Source organism: Manis pentadactyla, chromosome 14, assembly GCF_030020395.1.
Source record: "Manis pentadactyla isolate mManPen7 chromosome 14, mManPen7.hap1, whole genome shotgun sequence".
Taxonomy (NCBI): Eukaryota; Metazoa; Chordata; class Mammalia; order Pholidota; family Manidae; genus Manis; species Manis pentadactyla.
The window spans coordinates 27,350,267-27,371,790 of record NC_080032.1 but is presented as its reverse complement, the minus strand read 5'-3'; the positions used below and the strand labels follow the sequence as shown (position 1 = coordinate 27,371,790).

General features: G+C 47.2%; 1 protein-coding gene across 2 annotated transcripts in view; it reads left to right on the top strand.

Annotated features, from left to right (window-relative positions):
- TMEM132C (transmembrane protein 132C) overlaps positions 1–21,524 on the top strand; it is a 292,976-nt gene that overhangs the window by 167,868 nt on the left and 103,584 nt on the right. For both annotated transcript variants that reach the window (XM_057492560.1, XM_036921806.2), the window contains exon 3: positions 18,762–18,908. In XM_057492560.1, coding sequence (XP_057348543.1) covers positions 18,762–18,908 — 147 coding nt within the window. The remainder of the gene's footprint in view (positions 1–18,761; positions 18,909–21,524) is intronic.

Genomic DNA, 21,524 nt, shown 5'->3' with positions numbered 1-21,524 from the left:
TTGCTCCATCTCTCGTAAGGGAATAATTCTACCTCCCGTACAGCTTTGTATAAAGATTAAGTGAGTTTTACACTTAACAGAATGTAGAAAAGTGTTTGGCATGTAAAAACAGCATGCAGTATTACATGTTATTGTGTAGAACTTATATATATTATACATATGCTTAAATGTTAGAATTGTTTTATGTGGAGCACTATTCCAGGTCACTTTCCATTGCTTTATCTTTCTCCTCATCTGTATGTCCTAGAGAAAGTCCAGGTTAGTGGGCGTGCCCTCTCTCACCATCCCTCCTACTGCACAGCCCATAGTACAGTTCATTCAGCCATCTCCAGTTTGGGGGTGACCGTATTTCATTGGGCCAGCTGGGCCTTTCTCAGAGCGAAAGGAAGGATGCATTAGGCTATCCTGGGAAAACCACAAGACGTGACCCTGATTTTTGTCCTTCAGCATCAACATAGAAATCTACACGTCCTTGGCTGAATTGCGAGAAGTAAACCTGCTGGGTCATAGGGTAGAGCATTTTTATTGTTAGCAAACACGGCTTTATGGCTATCCTAAGTAGCTGAGCCATTTTTATGCTCTCCTCAACCTTATATTCAACAGAGGAAATGCATTCTTGTTATCTTATGCTTTCACCAACACTCCATGCCACTCTTTCCTTATTTGAAGGGTGAGAAATGGAACCTCAGATTGTTCTGATTCTCATTTCCCTGATACTGGTGAGGCTACCGTCCTTTCCTTCTCCCTCCTCCTCCTCCTTTATTCAGGTGTGTATTTTGACAGCTGATGCTTAACCTTTACCATGTAGCTACACGATAAACCTAGCCGTTTGCTGTCATAAGCCTGATGCGAGCAGGCAGGATGTCGCAGAGACCTTGGTGCTCTAAACCTTACTTTTTATCACCGTGGCTGGTAGAGCATCATTTTCTTCATCTGCCATTTGGGGATCATAACTGCTGCCTTGCCTGGCTCAGAGTATAATTGGGAAGAACAAACAAACCATTGAAGACTGTAACAGTGAAGGGAGGAGGTAGTCGATCTTTGTGAATCTGGGTGCATATGTGTTTTTTGGATTTTTTCAGAACTAGCGTGATACCACATGTTGCTAGTGGCATTAAAAATAATTACATTTTAAAACACTGTGCGTGACTGTATCTTCTGTGCATCACCTGGAGCAGGGTAGCCCTTGGATCTTCTCCCATGCCCTGGTCAGCTGGACACGGGCCCTCAGGAGCACCATGCTGGGCACTGGGAAGCCTCAGCTGGGATTAGCAGGGCTGATGAGTGATGCCCGCCTTGGTCAAAGGGAGGAGAGGAATGAGCACTTCACCAGTAGGTGGATTTATTATCTCATGAAACAAAAGGGGTGAAGCGGTGGTGCTTTCAGGGTTGGATAGTTCAGGGCTCACTGACTCCCTCAAAGACTCAGTTCTTGCCGACTTCCCTCTTCCATACAGGCTGCAGTAGCCTTTATCCTCACATTTCCCCCTTAAAGTCCCAAGATGGCTGTACAACTCCATGCATCAGGCGGTCATGGGACACATGCCTGGGTTAAATGGAAAAAAAAAAAAAAGAAATCCCTTCCTCTTTCCTTTCAAGAGCAAGGGACTTGTCCCGAGGAGCCCCGTGCCCCCCTGCAGGCTAAGTCACCCTCATCCCTGCAAAACCGAGGCCAAGGGAAGTTAAGTAATCACGTTTTTCTGGGTCTCATGAGTAGAGCCAGGATTTGAACCTAAGCAAGCTGGCTCCAGAGCATGTCCCTAACCACAGAGGTCATTTCCTCCATTTTAAAGGAAATGTATTCTTAAAATATATCCCATTTAAATGAGTCCTGATTCATCATTTTAAAATAAAACTTGACCCTCCATCAGCAGGGCTTGGCATCCTGAGCTAATCCACCAAGGAGGCTGGAGCTGGGGACGACCTCCAAAGTGAATCTTTATGTAGGGGAATCAAGTGTAATAATAATAGCAACACAGCCACGGCAATAACTCCCAGTTACTCAGCACCCAATTCGGCACAAGACACTGAGCAGAGGGCTCCAGCTGACAAATCCATTAATCCACGCAATTCTATGAGGCAGCCCCATTTTACATCCTTGGAAAGCAGGGCTCAGAGAGGTTAGGCCACTTGCCCAAGGTTGTACAGATAAGCAGCAGAGCTAGAACTGAATCCCAGCCCATTACATGCTACAGCCCATGTGCTTACCTGCTGCGTGGCTCCACCTGTCAGGTAAAGATGGCAACATACCTGATTCACTTAGGACTTAGGGCCATTATCCTAAGATGGAACCAAAAGCTTAAGACCTTTGGCCGATGATTCTCTGATCATATACCATCAGCTATGCATCGTGTGCAGAGTGGAGACCGTCTTCTGGACCCCAACTTGGGACACATTGATCTGACACATGGTCAGACAACAGGGGAGGGCATCTGAACTCCATGCTATCTCCAGAACACTGGGGTGTATGTTCCCTGCAGCTACTTCATGTGTGCTCTTGTAACATCCTGTCACAACAATTAGTGATGCACACAGCAAGCAGGGAGATGCCACACCATGCTCAGACATCTGTGAGTATTGTCAGAGCCACAGAGCTCTACTCTCATCAGTGCACTTGGCTTCTAGATGTACTCATGGCAAGACCAGACCAGACATAGCCGACTCCATGAAGAATTTCCAGATTGCTCACTGCCCCCCAGGTACAGCTATCCTCTATCTACGTGCAACTCCCATTAGCTGGTATCTTTTCTACCAGAGCCCTTATTAATCTGCTTGGTTCTGTTATTTTATTCTCCTTTTCTGTTGGACCTCAGATTCAAAGGTTTGCAGCGATTGGGCTCAGTCCCCAGACCATCCTCATCAGCGGTCTGTAAACAGCCCTCTCTTGCTTTATTCATTCATGCATTCATTCTGTTTTCTACTTTGTTCGTGTAGTACAAGGTTCTAAGAGCCATCCGTGTTGTGATTGTGTATCTAAATCAGTGGTCCTCCAACTTTCTGGTGTTAGGACCCCTTTATACTCTTAAAAATTATTGAGAACCCCAAAAAGGCAGCTGTCTTTGGGTTACATACATCAGTATTTACAGTACTGAAAATAAAACCTGATCATCATTTTAAAAACTGATTTTACAATAGCTAATAATAATATTTCATTTAAATTATCAGTGTAAGCCCATTGCATGTTAACATAAATAATATATTTCATGAGAAATAATTATTTCCCAAGATAAGAGCAAATGGTGTCTGAGAAGGCACCTGGATTCTCCCAGCTGTTGCATTCGAGCTGATAGGATGTATGGTGAGGTACATGAAGGACACCCGGCTGCATGGAGACATGTAGTGGGAGAAGGGTGAATCTAGGCACATTCTGAAGGGTTTGGAGAGCCCTAGAGGTCTTGGGCCACCCATTGAGGACCACTGAGTGCGGTAGGGGTACCCTATGCATGACACCCACCCTGCCTCACGCATCTGTGAAACTCATCCACACAGCAACCTCTGCTCCCTTCCCCAATCTGAGAACTACGGGGTATGCTGGTCATGGGGAATTCAGCCATTTATGTGCCACACATTTAGCACAGTGATTACTACAGGACCCACAACATTCAATGACTGTCCACTCACACCTTCTACAAGTATCTATGGAATGCCTATTTTAATTGGGGAGATATAGCCATGAACCAGACAGACAAGGTTCCTGTCCTCTTGGTGCTTATATTCAACTGGGAAGACACACTGTAGAAAAATCACAAATAAGCCCCTGCAGTTGGTAATTTGTGCTGCGAGGAAGCTAAAATCGGGCATCGTGTTAGAAAGTGAAGGGCAGGTCTAATGAAGGCAGCCTCAACAGGGATGGCCTCTTTGAGAGTCAAATGATCAGAATAAGCCAAGCCCCCCAAAATATAAGTGAGAAATATTCTGGGAAGAAGGATAGCAAATTCAAAGGCCCTGAGATTGTATCATTCATTTGTTTTGGGGCCTGGAAGCACAAATGACTGCCCTGGTTGTGTTTTGCCACATTTATCTGGTGATACATTGCTCCTGATTTCTTTGGCAAACACAACAGTCAGAATAGTTCCCAAAGTTTTAGAAATGCACTTCTGTTTAAGAAACATTGAATAAGGTTTGACTTGTTTCGTGTCTACGCAAAATAATTACTGAGATGCGGTTGAAGGCAAGCATGGGTGTTAGAGGCATCGCTGATACCAAATAGGGTGCTCTTGACTGCAGGCAACAGAATCCCAATTCACCCTCTTAAGCAAAAACAAAAGGAAATTGAATGATCCAGTAATTCTACTGGGCATATATACAAAATAATTGAAAACAGGAACTCAAAGAAATATTGTACACAAATATTCACAGAAGCCCTGTTCACAATAGCCAAAAGGTGGGAGCAGCCCATTGTGTATCGATGGATGAATAAACAGAATGTGGTCTATACATATAATAGAATATTACTCAGCATAAAAAGGAAGGACATTCTGACACCTGCTGCAACATGAGTGAACCTTGAGGACATTGATGCTCAGTGAAATAAACCAGTCACAAAAGGACAGATCCAGTAATACTATAGATTCTACCTATAAGACATACTCAAGAGGAGTCAAATTCAAAGAGCTATAATGTAGAATGGTGGGTGCCAGGAGCTGGGGATGGAGTTGGGGAGTTGATGTTTAATGGGTACAAAATATCAGTTAAGGATGATGGAGAAATTCTGGAGATGGTTGGTGGGGATGATTGTACAACAATGTAAATATATTTACTGCCACTCAACTGTATACTTAAAATAGTTAAGATCCTCAATTAGACATTATATATATTTTACCACAGTTTTTTCTTAAAAAGGAAATTGATTCACTTTCCTAGCTGACAAGTCTGGGGGTAATGCCAGATTCAAGCAGAGCTGGACCCGGGGTTTGGAATGGTGTCATCAAGGTGCTGGCTGTCTGCAATTTCTCAGGAATAGTAGAAACAAGGTAGACCAGAGGCCACAAGAGCTTCAGACTCACAACTTTCCAGTTTAATGACCCTTTAAAAGGCTCATTCTTTCCTGTTACTACATGGAAAAATCTGTAAAGAACTCTGGCCGAGGTTGAGTCATGACCAATCGCCATGGCCAGGGGATGTGGTAGTTGGAGAGGATGCAAGCTTAGCTTCACCAGAATGACATAGAGTGGATCCTGTGTAGTAAGGCAGGTTATGTTGTTGTGGAGGGAGAAGCGTGTGATATAGTCCTGGTCACCTGTATGCTTGATGTGAGGGGCCTTTTGGAAAACACTGGGGAATGTGTAGAGCACAATTCCAGTTGCTGTATAGCTTTACACCATATGAGCTCATGTTCAAAAGATCAGCAGTGCAGAAAGAGTCTCTCTGGGACTTTAGACTTACCACGTGATGTCTTTGAGCCACAAGAGCTGCCACATGATGTCTGTGAACCATGAGAGTGATCCCTTATGTGCATGTGGCTTCTCTGCAGAGAGCCCTTCTCCTGCTGGCTTCAGCCCTATTTCGCTCGTGGATAGGATGTCATTTATGACCCTGGATAATATTTCTTTCTTTTGTCATTCATCTTTTTGCAACCAAGAATATAATTGTATCCCATCCCTGGAAGACGAACTCCAGGGCAGAATTCATCCAAAAGGAAGCCACAAAAAGTAATTTGTAGATTGGGAAAAAGCAAGCCCATGCATTAGAATTCTGCTCTAAGGAATATTTCATGCTTTGTGGTGAAGTTTCAGGTTGGAACGTCCTTCCGAAGCAGGCTTTGGGGTGGATGGGCTTCCCTGCTCTCATTTTCTTTTCTTTTTCTCACAGAAAGGGACATGTGGAAACAATAGGACTCCCTCCAGGTAACATGTCAGTGCTCTGTAACCATACGGGCTTAGGTTGTGAATGCAGCCACCCTGCTCACCCAGACAAGAAACGCTCTTTGTCACAACTTCCTTGAAAGCCTTCTTATCCCCCTTCACCCAGAGAGCCCTGTCAATGTGGGTGAGCCCTTTCTCGAGGGAAAAACAGAAGACCTGCTTCCCTTCTGTTTGGCCACCTTAGCAATTGCGAAAGCTTGATCTGGAAGGAGCCCCTCAGGCAAGGGGGACGCAGATGCTTGAGGGGACAGATAGGTGCCACAGCCGTCTTCCCCCCCTCACTGTTAATCCACGTCTGGGGTTGTTCAGATTGGCTCGTGACCAGCCCCTGGCCCTGGCCAGCTAGTCCCTTTCCCACTCCCATTCCAGCCTGGGTGGTCTTCTGTCTGAGTTATAAAGAGAATCCTCTGGTGTTCCAGGGACAAGGTCCTTTGACACCAAAGCCTGTTGCCATTATTTGTGATGCTAGATCTTTTTCTTTTCCTGGTTGTGATGGGAGTGAAACCATGCTTCTAAGACCTATGGCAGCTATCCAGAAACAATGAGAAAATCCAAGAGATCATGGAAACACCGACCCACAGCAGCAGCCTCCATTGGCCCCAGTCTTTGAGACAATTCTTTTTTTTCCTTCTTTAGCATTGTTTACACTATATTTTTTCAACCCAAAGCATTACTAATCAATAATATTCAGTGCTCAAGTTTGCTCTCTGTCAATGACATTCAATGGATGATCCCAATTTTGTACATGCCCTCCCAAGAGACATGCAATTTCTTGCAGTGCAAGAGTTAAGGATGCAGATTCTGGAACTCATCAGCCTCGCTCCTTTCTAGCTGCACGTGACTTCTCAGTGCCTCAGGTTCCTGAGAGGCAGCTCATCAATGGATGAGCCAAGCCACTAGCACAGAGACCTGTGAAGGCTTCCTGAAGAAACAGGATGTCTGAGCCAACAGGGTCATTGGCCGCCGATGGCACATGAAGTGTCACCCATCACAAAGGCCTGTGTTTGTCTTTGTGGCAGGGGAACCATGTAACTACAGTCTTGCCTCCTTAGAGCTCAAAGCCAGGATGGCAGGTTTCCTTGTGCCAACCTCCAAAAGCTACTGCACTGAGAGCAGAAAACACACACCACCAAAATGCTGAATGTCACAGATGAGCTCTCTGCCAGTGTGACTTGGGGCCTTATCTCTATTTCAGAAACTAAGTGCAGTGTCAGTTCGAGGGCAATCACTCGAGAACTAAATATTAAAATTACTCATTAAATATCTTTGCATGCCTTTCATGTCCCACACATTCTCCTAGACCCCAGAAACACTGCAGTGACCATAGGAGTGAAGTCCTTGCTCTGAAGATGTTTGCATTCAGGTGGAGGAGATGCATCAACAAAAAATAAATGATTACATAGTTAGGTAGTGATAAAGGCTATGGAGAAAACTCAAGTAGGATAAGGGAGAGAGAAGACAGGGCAGATCCCATTCTATAAAGACCAGTCAAAGATGAGATTTGGGCAAAGGGGAGTTGAGGACATCAGGCATGTAGATCTGAGGGAAGGGCATGCAAGAGGAAGGAACAGTAAGAAAAAGGCTCAGAGGCAGGAGCACCAGCAGCTGAGCATGGCTGGATTGGCAGGAGCAAGGGCTGCAAAAATCAGGTCATAGGGGCAGTGGGTGGGAGAATGTGGGGAGGCAGACCCTGCAGGGCCTTGAATGAAGAAACAAGAGTAGAAAGTGTGTAGAAGGTGGTAGAGACAGGATTTGCCCCCAGGCAGTGGGCCCAAGGATGTGCTTTGGGTCCCACAGCACACTGCCTGATTGCTGGGAGTCTCATGTCCCCTTTAGAAGTTGCTCTTGGTCACCCTCCAAGAACCTCTGCTGTGGCCAGGCAAGGAATTTGGGGACATTCATGAAAGATCAGAAAGCAACAGTTGTTGGTCACTAAGTCCTGAATTACAACCCACCATAAGAACAAAAGAAAGATGAATTCCTGGGGTCCTGGCCGGTCATGAAAGTGGCTGCAATGTGGTGCTGCCTCCCGCCTGAGTTGGTGCTCAGCATCACTGTCTAGCCTTACGGGGTTATCAGGACAGAGTGTGCACCTCCTTACTGGGAAGGCAGTGCTGTGGAGGCTCAGGGCTCCTTGAGGGGCTAGCTAGTAGGTCAGCCTCATCAAATATTGACGGGGCAGCTGTGCCGAAACCACCTTCCTCCTGTAGTGTCTTCCTGGCTGGTCAAGGAGCTGCCAACCCCTACAAGGAGTTTCCCAGGGACCTAACTAGAATGGACGGATGGGCTCTTTTGCCCTTCAGAGGTTTATTATCAGTACATGCTTTCGCACCAGTGGGTCCTGACTAAAGAGTAATCCAGTCGCCTGTCAGGTTAGGAGTGGGGTCTGTGTGTGTGTGAGTGTTACCCCAGATGATATTCCCTACCACAGTGGGAACAGTATGGCACCAGGGGCAGTGTTTCCAAGCCTGCAGCCTATGATGGATCCCCAGTCCCTTTGCTGTGGGGGTAGGCAGACTGGTCACTGTAACTCCAGAGTCAGGCTGCGTGGATCCACCCCAACCTGCCACTGGGCCCCCACTTGACCTTGAGCTTGTTTTCTTGCTGTTCTGTACCTCTTTTATCTCACCTGTTTCACAGAAGGAGCCTAGTAATGGAACCTCTTCACTAGACTTGCTAGGAGGAAGTCTTTATTGCTTTTTTAAGAGTTTAATTTTTGAGAGCAGTTTTAGGTTTGCAACAAAATTGAGAGGAAGGTAGAAAGATTTCCCATGTGCCCCTACCTGACATGAGCACAGCCTCCCCCATCATCACCAACCCCACCAGATGGTACATTTGTCACAGCTGAAGAACCTGCATGGACACGCCATCACCCGGAGTCCATAGTTCTCACTAGGGCTTACTCTTGGTGGTGTGCCTTCTCGGGGTTTGGACAGGTACATGATGACTTGTATCCACCATTAGTGTATCCTGCAGAGTAGGTTCAGTGCCCTATAAACCCCCTGTGCTCCGCATCCGTGCCTCTTTCCCTGGCAACCCCTGATCTTTTATTATCTCCATAGTTTTGCCTTTTCCAGGATGTCATATAGTTGGAATCATACAGGATGAAGCCTTTTCAGATGGCTTCTTTCATTTAGAAATATGCACTTAAGGTTCCTCCATGTCTTTTCATGGCTGGACAACTCATTTCTTCATAGCCTTGAATAATATACCATTGTCTGGATGCACCAGTTAATTTGTCCATTCTGCTACTGAAGGGCATCTTAGGGTGCTTCCAAGTTTGGGTGATTATGAATACATCTGCTGTAAACATCTGTGTGCAGGTCTTTGTGTGGATGTAAGTTGAAAGTCCTTTGGGTAAATAGTGCATTTGCTGGATCTCATGGTAAGAGTACATTTAGTTTTATAAGAAACCACCAAACAGTCTTCCAAAGCAGCTGCACCATTTTGCATTCTCACCAGCAGCAAAGGAGAGCTCCTGGTACTGCACATCCTTGCCAGCATTCGGTGCTGTCAGTGTTCTGTGTTGTGGCCATTCTGATGGGGGTATAATGATACCTTACTGTTATTTTAATTTTCATTTCTCTGGTGACATGTCAAGGTGATATTCTGTTTTGTTTTGTTGGTTAGGTAACACATGGAAAACACTCAGCAAAGAACCTGGCTGATTGCAGAAATTTTAATAACAAGTGTTAGTTGTTTGTGGTGGGATCTTCTTACAGACGCAGCAGAGCACCAACTCCACGGCAATTTCCCTACCTCCACAGACTCCAGGAAATAAAGGCACAGAAAGGATTGGTTTGTTTTCTGTTGGGGGCATTCAGATACAGCCAGGGGAGTCTCACCATCAGAATTCTGTGTCCTCATCATGGTCCCTACAGTGAATTGCACCTGGACTGCAGCATGAGCTATGCTCCCAGTGGGTTATTCTCCCATAATTAAATTAGCACTATGCCAGCATACTTTCTGAAACAGGTAAGGTAAGATCATAAAAGGTCTTAATGTCTGCACAAGTAGGATCACAGCACAATAATCTCAGAGCAACAGATGCGTGTAAAATGTTTTGGGGGATTCTGGTAATTAGGCTTTGGCACCTTCCATGTGCCGGACTCATTCAGATGGGCCGGGTGCCTGCCTTAGAGTGGGGTTTCTCCATGCCTCCCTGTGGAGAGTTGGGGTCACATAATCATTTGCTGTGGGGCTGTCCTGTGCATTGCAGGATCCTTGGCACCATTCAGCTCCTACACACTAGATAAAGCTGTACCTTGGTCTCCTGGTTGTGATGCCCACAAACATTGCCAGACTTTGTCACATGTCCCCTGGGAGTGGAGCAGACCTCCCCTGGTTGAGACCCACTACCTGGGAGCATAGTTCAGTGATGTTTGGGGCAGAAGTTTAGGGCAGGGCAGACTGGACTGCATTGGTGCACACCATATAGGACCTTTGCATGCAGGGATAGAAGGATAGATCCCTGCTTCATGAAGCATTGCCTTAAACTCCATGACTCCACAAGGCTTCTTGCTTCAAAGTGAAAGGGTCCCTTGAATTTTGATGTCTCCAGAATTACACATCTTCTCACAGCCTTTGTAAACTGGTGCCTGACCATTGTTCCTAGCAGGTACGTACCAGCTCATCTGGCCCTGGGAGTGCTGATCTACCACAGCTCTGCTCATTCCAGATATAGCTTGACCTTGTGTGGACATGGCACATGATGCAATAAAAATCAGAGAAACTTTAGCATTGTTGCCAGTACTATGTGCTGGCCTCATCAGGATTCTGGTGGGAACAAACCAGCAAAACAATATCTTCGAGACACTTAGAGATATAGTTACTTTCAGGAAATTTCGTTTGAAGAATTACTGACTTTAACAACCAGCTTGCAAAATTCTTGAAAATTTAACAGCCAGCATACCACTGGTTTATGGTGATCGAGTAGATGTTTCAAAGCAAGAAGAGAATGGTAGTTGTGGGGCGGTGGGATTCGGAGCTTTTAGGAACAAACCTAGGGAAGCAGAACTTGGTGTTTATCTTAGGAATGAACATCCCTTGTGCCAAAGTTTGCAATAGAAAGGTTAGCACATTTCCTGGGAGCAGGAGAACAGGGAAGAGAAATAACAGAGCTTGGAGCAACACAATGCTTAAGAAGCCCCAGGGTTCTCTGCACGCTGGACTTGGCTTCAAACATTCGATGAGTTGCTGATAAAAGAAATTTCATTAGCACCCAAGATCAAAGGCAATTTGAGGCAGCAAAAGGTAATGGCCAAAAGGGGTCAGTGTTTGATATGCCAAACAGAAGATGAAACCAAGATTCCCAAGTGAAAACATTTTACTGTGGCCATTTCCACAGCTGACTTGAGAGAGGTGAGGGCCATTTGTTCCAGATGGACTGTTGTGGCTGTAGATCTTAGTCAGGCAGGGGCAAGGAGTTCTGTACACGGGAAAGGGATGACTTTCAGTGGCTACACACACATGCACGCAGGTGCACATACTTCTTTTTGGAAACTGCAGTGATGACAGTTGGAGCATTTGCATGTGTATGTATGTATGCACCCACACATTCATGCTCACAAGCACATGCATGCCCGTGCACCCACACACGTGCACTCACATGCACGTGCACATATACACAGACCCACACATTCATGCATGCACACACATGCAGAAACACAGCTTTTTACTAAAGTGCAGTGGAGACAATGGAAAGCTTTTCACAGGCACACAAGCTAATGCACACACACATGCACATATATGTGCAAACACACAACTTATTTTAGGAAACTGTAGGGGTAACCATTGGACATTTTTTCATCATTGGATCCTGCCTGTGCCTCACTTCCTGGGGTCTCTTCTCCCATAGGCAGGGGCAGAAAGTCCACTCTGACAGGTGATCTAGGAATGACTAAGGTGGGGTGCCATGGTGGGCAGGAACTGGGTCCCAGCCTGGAAAAGGCCACTGTCCCCCAGAAGCTCACCTGTCCCAGGTCAGGAAGTCACTGGTGGGACACACATTTTCAATATTCATATTACACAGGACCTTTTTGATTTCCTTTCCCTCCAGATTTTGGAAGATTGTGTATTAAAGCTGCATTTATGAAGGAAAACTCTGTGTTTAAAATTATACATGTGTCGGTGCCCCCCAAGTGTGATACATATGCCAACAGCAAGAGATGTTACTTTATGAGATTCGTGAACAACAGGGAGGTAGCTCGTTTAGAGAAAAATATTTTAGAAATGGTATCACAGAACGTGTATAATATGTGTCAACAGTTGGGCGGGTTTGGGGAAGCCCAAGTGAGAATTTCACAGGTACTAGCCTCCCGCCAGCCCAGGGGCCTAGGGTCGCCATTCCTACCTGATGACATTCTAGCAGCAGCACCAAGTTTGTTTCAGGCATCTTCTTGCCACGGTGTGGCTGGTCTCTTGGGAAGATATATCAGAGACCATGACATGAGGTGGGACACTTGGTGATAGACCTTTATCACCTAGAAGGTTCTCTGGTCTTCCTCTCCATCCATTCAATCCTTCTGGGGAGTCTGCAGACACCAAGTGCAGGCGACCCCCTTTATTCTGCGGCACCCAGAGATGGGTGCACCTCCTGTGCTCTGCTTGGGGCAGCCATTCTCCACTTTCCCTGGGCTGCATTATCCTCATTGTCCCGCTTGTACTCCAAGCATGTTGCTGAGGACAGTTCGGGGGTGCCAGTTATAGAGGCCACAACACATAGATGTAGGTGTCCCCCTATGGCAGAGTGGCTAGCCCCCAAAGTCTGCCTCTTTGTTGGAGGCCTTCAAGGACAGAAGGAATGGGAGGTGCCAGCAGTGAGGCACCTACTCCAACCTAGAGGACAAACTGGCTTCCTGGGTGGAAGTTGGGTGACTTGGTCCATCGTGTGCTCCGTGCCAAGAGGGATCCCACAAAGCTCTGGTTCTCAGAAGACATTCGGCAATACCTGGAGTTGTCACATCTGGGGATGGGGACGGATGCTTCTGGCATCTCCTGAGTCAAAGCAGCTAAGCATCCTGCAATTCACAGAACTCCCTGCAGCAAAACAGTGTCTGTCCCAAAATACCAGTCAAACCTAAACTGAGAAGCCTCCATGTCCGTGAATGAGGACAGCAGGAAGAGACCTGGAGCTGCAGTGAAGCCAGCTGGTGGAGTCCACGTGGGCACCATGCAAACTCGCTTTCTGTCCCATTTGGGATGCCACCAGAGGCATAGCTCAGGGCTTCTGTTCCCATAATGTCCACCCAGCCCCACTGGGCTCACTGCTGCTCCTGCAGCACTGGCCCTGTAAGCGTTCTCCAGGCTGTGTACGTTACTGCACATTCAGCAGCTTAAAAGATCACGCTTTATTCACAGAGCTGTGGTCAAAAGTCTTGGTTGGCTCAGCTGAATTCTGGGCTAGGGTCTCAAGGCTGAAATCATGTTGTCAGCCAGGCTGAGTTCCTGTCTGAGGGATCTGGGGACGACCCTGCTTCCATGATCACTCAGGTTATGGGTGAACCCAGGTCCGGTGGTAGTAGGACTGGGGCCCTGTCTCCCTGCCGGCCATCAGGGAGGGGCCGCAGTTGACTCCTGAAGGCCATCCCCATTCCCTGGCTCCTGGCCCCTCCATCTTCAAGGCCAGCACCAGCAGGGGGCACCCTTGTCCCACCTGGAGTCTCTGATATCCCTGTCTGCAGTGGGTCCGGGAAAACTGCCTTTAAAGAGCTTGTGTGACCAGACCAGGCCATCCACATAGCTCCCCGCTTTAGGACCTGGGCACATCACAAGGGCTCAAAAGCAGAAACCCCGAGTTTTATGTGGAAACTTTTGATTTTATTTTAACGTTGGCCACCGTATTTGTCTGCCAGGGCAACCACAAGCCAAGTGCCACAGATGGGGTGGCTTGAACCACGGACATGCTCCCTCAGGGTCTGGAGGCTGGCAGCCCAAAGTCCAGGTGTGTGCGGGCATGGCTCCTTCCGAGGGTTCTGAGGGAGACCTGCCCAGCCTTTCTCCTGGGCTTGTAGATGGTCGGTTGCATCTTCACAAGGCCTGCTCCCCATATAGTATCTGTCTGCAAATTTTCCCTTCTTATAGGAACGTAAGGACACCAGTCACATTGGATTAGAGCCTGTAATAACCTCGCCTCAACATCATTACCTCTGTAAAGACCCTGACTCCACAAAAGGCCACTTTCTCAAGTACTGGGAGCTTGTGAAGAGAAGTACAGTTGTGGAACCCATAATAGTAACTAATTCTATTATAATAGCAACTAATTCTACGTTTTTCCATTTTCACATACACTGAGGATCAGATGTGTCCTCTCAGCAGAGTCGACCTTACAGGACCAGAGACCAAGTGGGACCCAGCCCCCTCGCACACCCCTCCTGCAGGTGCACAGATGCTCACACATTCTAGCCACAGCCTTCTCAGTAGCTTCTAGAAGCTCGTGGCTTGGAGGAGCTTCTAGAGAGAGCAAGTGGCATGGAGATCATAGCTGACCCTGAGATGGATGGCTTGGAGGATAGAAATTAGGCCTCCCATCTTCAGAATTTGTACTGAGCATTGATTTTCTTTAAGGAACACTTAATCACCCTGCATTACACCTGAGTCAAGCACATTTTGAAAAGAGGAGGAGTATTTGGGGGTTTTAATCACTGAACAAATGGATAGTAGCATTGACTCTAGGTGTGCTGTGAAGGTGGCCTGAGCCAGCTCCGGAGCACCCAGCCCAGCTCAGAGGCACCACAGGGCAGGCCCTCGCCTGAGTCCCATGTGGATACTGCACAGCACCCAGCACAGTGCTTCTGGGAACAGCCATTGCCCTGCCCACCTGATCAGTGGAAGTGACTGTGTGGCCTCGTGTGGCACTGTCTCTGAGAATCCAAAATCATCTCCCTGACACCAACAAGAGCAGTCCTGCAAGCTGGGGCCACTGAATAAGGCCACCCCCTAGTGACAGATGATGTAAAAGAACAAAGGTCAAGTGAGTGAACTGTCAAGGTCACAGATCCCATCACAGGCAGAGCAGGGCTGGAAGCAGAGTTTCCTGGGCCCAGGCCAGCGCACCTCTCAACACGTGGATGCTGAGATGGTGCAGCCCCCGCCTCTGGCCCCTGCCCTGGATGCCAGCATCCTAAGACCAGCGCGTTAGGACACTGACATCCAGGACCCAAATTCCAGTAACAGCTAATTCCTAGAAGTGGACAGGACACCTGTTGATCTCACCAAAGAAAACACCTAATTAAGAAAATGGGCCTTTTAAACTCAAGCCTGTCTCCAAGCCCCGTGGCTCATTCTCCCACCCCACACAGATAAACCAGCCGCTGCGCCTGTCAACGAGAATCCTCCTGTTTTCAAGAACTGTTCAGTGGAAAGAACAATTTGTAGCTTCACTGAAACCCAGAGTCTTGAGCAAAATCCAAATGCAACAAAAACGACTTCAAGCAAAGTCACATTTCAGGAGGCGTTTATTATGGGCAGTAAAGGCAAGGGGTGTCCCTGCTGTGAGGGGACAGATGGGCTAATGTGTCTTTAACCTTTGTCCCTCAGGTGCATCTGGGGTCCTTGTGGCCAAGGTGACAAGTGTCTTCAGCAAATCTTTTTGACATTAAACTTGGAAGAAGTTTCTAAAGAAAAAGTGCTGGTTGCCACTGCTGTGCTCTCGTTGCTCTAGAGGTTGATGCTAATTGGGATACCCCAAGTTTGAGAAGTGGAGGTGCAGTTTGTCAGCACTCCTCGGCGCCTTGGTTCCCTCATGGTGACCACCTGGTGGTGGCATTTGCTCAGCTACTTCTACCCTTTTTATACAATGATCATCTGCACCTGGGATTTTTTTCAGCTGTTACTGCATAAGCTGTAACTTCACAATAATTTAAGGAGTCAAATGGTTCTGCATCGTGGGTCATTTAACATTCACAGACGGACAAGAACTGGTAACAGAGGCCAGGGCTGAGATAGTCTATCAAACTATGTCAAAATTAAAAGGTATTTAAAATAAAATGGAGTGCTCAATTCCTATCCACTGCCTTTATGCCTGCACAGAGGCAACATTTTTACCTGGCCTGGCATTTTTGTCCTAATTACCAATGGACATAGATTGATACCTTTTCCTTTCTTTGAGTTTTAGGGCAATATCTACAAATTCCCCACAATGACAGGTAGGATGTATCTCTCTTTTCTATTCCACGTAAGGACAGTCTTTGCCAGCTCTATCCTTGCAATATAATAATCCTTTCCTTTTTTGTCTAGATTCATATTCAATGCTTAAAATGTTATAAGGAAGTGTACTTACTACAGTAAAACCATGTATTAAGCTATGAATACTTTTCCCTTTCTGCATCATCTCTTATCTTCAGAATTAAAAGCTGATTTGGTTTTATTCCTTTTCTTCCTTTTCTTCAATTTCTGTGTATTTTGTTCTTCTTCTTATCTCCAACTCTTTGCTGATTATCTCAATCTCCTCTCAGAACATTCATTCCCATCAAATTTAGCAGGAAAAGTTCAGTTTCCTGAAGACACCGTTACCAGAACCCCCTCCACGCTGGTGCCCAGCTGTCCCCCAGAACCTCTCTCCACTGCGACCCTCCCCCTCACCTCTGGGGGGGAGTGTGGGGTTTTCTGTTCCTGTATCTCAGGACTCTTTTTCAGACTCACGACTTTAACAAGGACAGCTTCAGGTGGTTTTCTGAGCGAGGATGTGGGAGGTAACTTTTGGAGAACCTGCATATCTGGAAATATGTTCCCCATGTTTTGGCTGACTGTGGAATGCCAGGGTGAAAATCATTTCCCCTTTGAGTTTTGGAGGTATCTGTCATTGTACTCAGGTTCCCAGAGCAGCTGTTCCGAATTCTGCATCCACTCTGACCCCTCGTCCCTTCTTCTCACTGGAGGACTGCAGAACTCAGGTCTTCGCACCCAGTGCCCTGACGCATTGCGATCCTGTGCCTGGGTGTGGCTCTATCTCAGTCTCATTGCTCATCACCCAGGGGGCCCATCCAACCGGAAAACTCATGGCCTTTAATTTGGGGATATTTCTTGAATCTTTTGAATTTCTTGAATTATTCCATTGCACATTCCACAGAGTCTCCCTTTTCTCTGTGTTTTTGTTTCTGTTCAGATCTTGACCCTCAAACGAATCTTCTTAGTGTATCTTTGCTCCTGTCTTCCATTTCTTTGCTTTTTTCTTCCTAGGACAAATTCATCAACTGTATCCATCAGCCATTCTACTGGCTTTCCATTTCTGTAATATTTTTAATTTCCAAGGGCTCATTTTTTCCCCTTCTAGGTGTTCCTTTTTTTTCTTCATGATTGCAGTATCTGTCTGTGAGTGTGGATGAGTTTATGGCTTTTTAAATTATGGTCTTTCTTACATCAGCTCTATTTCCTAGATGGCTTTTTCTTTTTTCCTCTTTTGGTCTCTCTATCATATAGAGACTTTTCTCAGTGTCTAGCAATTCTTGTTTGCTCATAGGAAAGACTGAGGCCTAAAAAACCATTAGAAATTCTGAGCCCGAGGGTGGGACATGCTGACTACAAGCTTCACTGGACGGCCATCTGGATGGCTGTTTGGAGCAGCCCCGGTGTCAGAGCTGAGTTCTCAAGAATCCGGTGTTTTTCCTGGAGGGTGAAGGTCCAGCTTGAGGAAGAGAGGCCTAGGAACGTCAGCATTCAGTGTATCTGGGTCAGTGGTCATCGGGCTGCCCCACGAGCAGACTTCTAGTGAGTCCTCCTTATATCGGTGCCCACACCCTCCCACTCATTGATCCCCGAGGCCGGGGGCTCCATGGTCTGAGTTCTACAGGTGCTCCCCTTTCAAGGCCAGCTGAGCCTCGGCTGGAAGTTCTGCCCCTCATCTCCCCACGTGGACACCTGTATCCAATCCTCAGAGCTGCCCGCAGCCACCGCGTCTCCTCCCATCCCTGGGGCCTTCGCCTGTAAAAATGGTGCCATGACTTCTCCTTTCAGGGGACCTGGGGACAGAGGACAAGAGGTATTATTTGCTCAGTCTGCTATTTCTCTCATCATCTACTGATGAGTAAACAGGTTCAGAGATGCAGAGACGTGGCCTGAACAACAGACCTGTACGCAGCTCTCCTTTCTTTGGTCTTGACCGAGTGCCCCTTGGCCGGTGTGTGCCCTCCAGAGGCCTGGCATGTCCCTTGCAGCAGGTCAGGGCCCTCCCTGGAGTAATAACAGCAATGGCTGACATTTATTTAGTGCTCAGTGTATGCCTAATGTATGCCTCACACCATTCCCTTCTCTTTATATGTTTTAATACACTTGGGCATCACAACAGTGTATAATGGGGTTGTTATCGTATCCATTCATAGGCGGGAAGTGAGGCAGAGGAGTCCATCATTTCCCCAGTCATACAGCTGCAAAGTGTGGAAACCGGTTTCAGCGTGGGCTGCGGTTTCTCACCCTGGGGACTGCTGACACCTGGGGCTGGATCGGCCCGTGCTGTGAGGCTGTCGGGACATGGTTGGAGGTTCAGGCACATCTCCGGCTTCTATCCACCAGATGACGGCCTCTGCCGTCCCGTGGTGACAGCCACAGATGTCTCAGCAGGGGGTCACTGAGGATGACCAGCCCAGGCAGGCTGACTTTCCTCCTGGCTGCTCTACTGTGCTACTTCTTAGCTTAGGGCATGTCCAGGGACCCCTTCCCCTCACCTTGGACCTGGACAGCCAGTTCCACAGCTCTCAACTCTGCGAGCAGAGGCCCAACCCATCAGGCCACCCCTCCCAGCACTACCACCATCTGGTGCTCTTGACCTGTCTGTGTCTCCGGCTAAGAAAAAAGTGAAAATTGGAAAAGAAGCCAATGATTGCAGCTTCATGGGTCTTGGGCACATCTGGAAAAGCCGGCCATTAATCCTGTGCTCTCTCTTACCCGTGTCCATCCCTGCAGAGCCAAGGTGAAGAAGGGCGTGAACATCCTGAGCACGCAGAGCAGCGAGCCCCGGCAGTGGGACGCCAAGCAGGAGGTGGGGTACGGCGGGAGGCACACCACCACCACCGTGGTGTGCCAGCGCCTGGGGCCCGCCGCGCACAACAGGTAAGGGGCGCCACCTCCCTGTGCAGAGGCTGCGTGTGTTCCCATGACCCAGGGCCTAGGAGGCTGGCCCCGCCACAGACTCACCCTAAAGCTGCCTGGTGGAGCTGTTGAAGCCGCCGGCCATCTGGAAGCCATCACAAGTGCATTAGCGCAGGGCAGGAGGGAGGGCACTGTTCGAGGTCTGCTGTCCTGGCTTTGGAGCAGGGGGTTGTGGGGAGTCCTGCTCTGCTTCGTGGAGGTCCTGCCTTCTCTGCACCTGGGCTCCTGTCCCTGGGGCTGTCATCTGGCCACTGTCCTCCCTAGATTATCAGAGGCTACTTTCCTGCATTTGGCTCACCCTTTGCCAAAGGGCGTGATGTTGTAATTATAATAAGGAATATGTATTTGGTCTTCAGCCATTTCCTAGCCCTGAGCTCCCAGAACCCTTGGAATTTCCTGTGAGGAGAGCAAGGAAGGTGTCTTTTGCCATGTTAATGAGCTGATCCTTGGAAAGCCCCGAGGTCATCTAAGGTGGGGGCTGGCTGCCAGTAGAACCAACCACGGCCTTAGAGGGTTGGGACTCTTGGTCCCTGAACTCTGGTCCGGGAGGGGAGAGGGGCTGGAGACTGAGTTCAGTTGCCAGGGGCCAGTGATTTCGTCAATCACACCTATGTAATGGAGCCTCCAGAAAAACACACAAGGAGGGGACTTAAAGAGCTGCAGGTTGCTGAACATGTGGAAATTTGAAGAGGAGGGATTTAAAGACAGGAGGTGACAATGAGTGGCAATAATAAATAAGGACATGCTATGTGACATTCTACACGGACATCCTGGATTATTATTTTAAGTAATTGTTTTCTGTGTATCTAACAACACATACTCATTTTAGAATATTTGTACAACACAGTTATATGAGGAGGAAACTTAAATAATTTATCAATATCCTTACCTCCTAAGAGTAACCCACTGCTAACATGTGGGGTTTTCTACACATGTAATACTTGCATATAGCAAATATGGAGTAGGTTTATTTATTTTACAAATTTGGTATCATAATCTACATACAGATTTTTAAGGTTCTTTCATTTATATTGAAGACCTCTCTCTTGCCATTAATTATCCTCAAAAACATCTTAATGGCTTCATAATATTCCACCATATAGATGTAGTATTATATAAAGAAATAAACCTGGATTTTTGGACATTTAATTTGTGTCCAAGTTTTATTTATAGATAATGCAACAGTAAACCACCTCCACATGAATCTTTGTCCACTTCTCTTCTCTTAAAGGTAGCTTCCGAGAACCAAAAAGTTTGATCATTTTTTAGGACCCTTGATACACGCGATCTGTGTGTTTTTTTTGAGGGGATTAACACTCAAGGAAGAAATGTTCCATTTACTAGACACGTTTTCTTAAGTGAATACCAGAAGGCTGCCAAGAGAAATCCTGCAAGTTCTCCACTTTGTTTAGAAACACCAAGTTCTTTTATCTGTAAACCCTTTCCTTTGTCCTTCCTTTAATGTGCAGCCAGCAGAAACATCTGGTGTCCTGAACAGTTCATTGGTTCAAACACCAGCCTTCCCATCATCACCCCAAGACGGATTGTTCATACATCTCTGGGGTGAGGATTGGGTGTCCAAATGTTTCAACCAAAAGTGAAAAAAAAATGGCCAGAAAGAAATGCAGTACACAGGTCCCTTACTAGAAGCAGGAGACCAGAGGCTAACGTAAATCTCCTGAAGCAAATGCACATAAAGTCTAATTAACCCACGAGATTAGTGTTGATTATACAAATAAAAGGGAATATGTTAATTAAGAGGCAGTGAGTGTATGGTCATAAATAGTTCACATCAGGGTCAGAAGGTGTCTCTGAGCAAGGGAAGTAAGCCTCACAGTAACAAGTTCCGAATGGTCCCTGGGCCGTTTATTTGTTCTAAGTCTTCTAGGAACTCTGTGTTGGGTCCCATTGTGTTTGCTGAGAGTGTAAACTGTGTATTTCTGCGTTCAGGTATGGCAGGGATTTCGGCAGAGGGAACCATGGTTCGGCACTAATGTTTCCCCCCTTCCATTTTTTCACACTGTGAGTTGGAGTCGGGCTAGCCACTAGCTGGATGGCTGTGGAGGCCTGGCCACACTCTGCAGTCTCAGGTTCCTTCAGGAGATGTCTTAGAAGGTCATTCTGTCTTCAGCGCCATTGATGTGGTGAGAAAGGTGTCGTGTGTGCTGAACGCATACCAGTCCGGCCTGGGAAAGCCCATTGGATGGTGCATGACTCTTCCCAGCCCCTCATTCAGTGACTGTTAGAAGCTTGAAATCGAAATTGAATATACTGTGGCAGTATTTACACCACAGAAGTTGGCAAACAGGACCTTTTTTAGTCTTTTTTGCTAAGCTTGTTTACCAGCACACACTGATGGGTGTTGCCTACTCACACATCCTCACTGAGATCTTCAGAAAGCACAGGTGTTGGTTACCTAAGCGTGAGGTGCTATGCTCTGCTCCAGGTAGATATCCACTGAGTCAGACCAGACCCTGTCTTCACAGAACCTGTGGAGCCCCTGGGACCACAGCTCAAAGGAGGGCATGCGGTGACATGGAAGGTATGGATTCTGCAGGGGAGGGAGGGCTTGCTTCC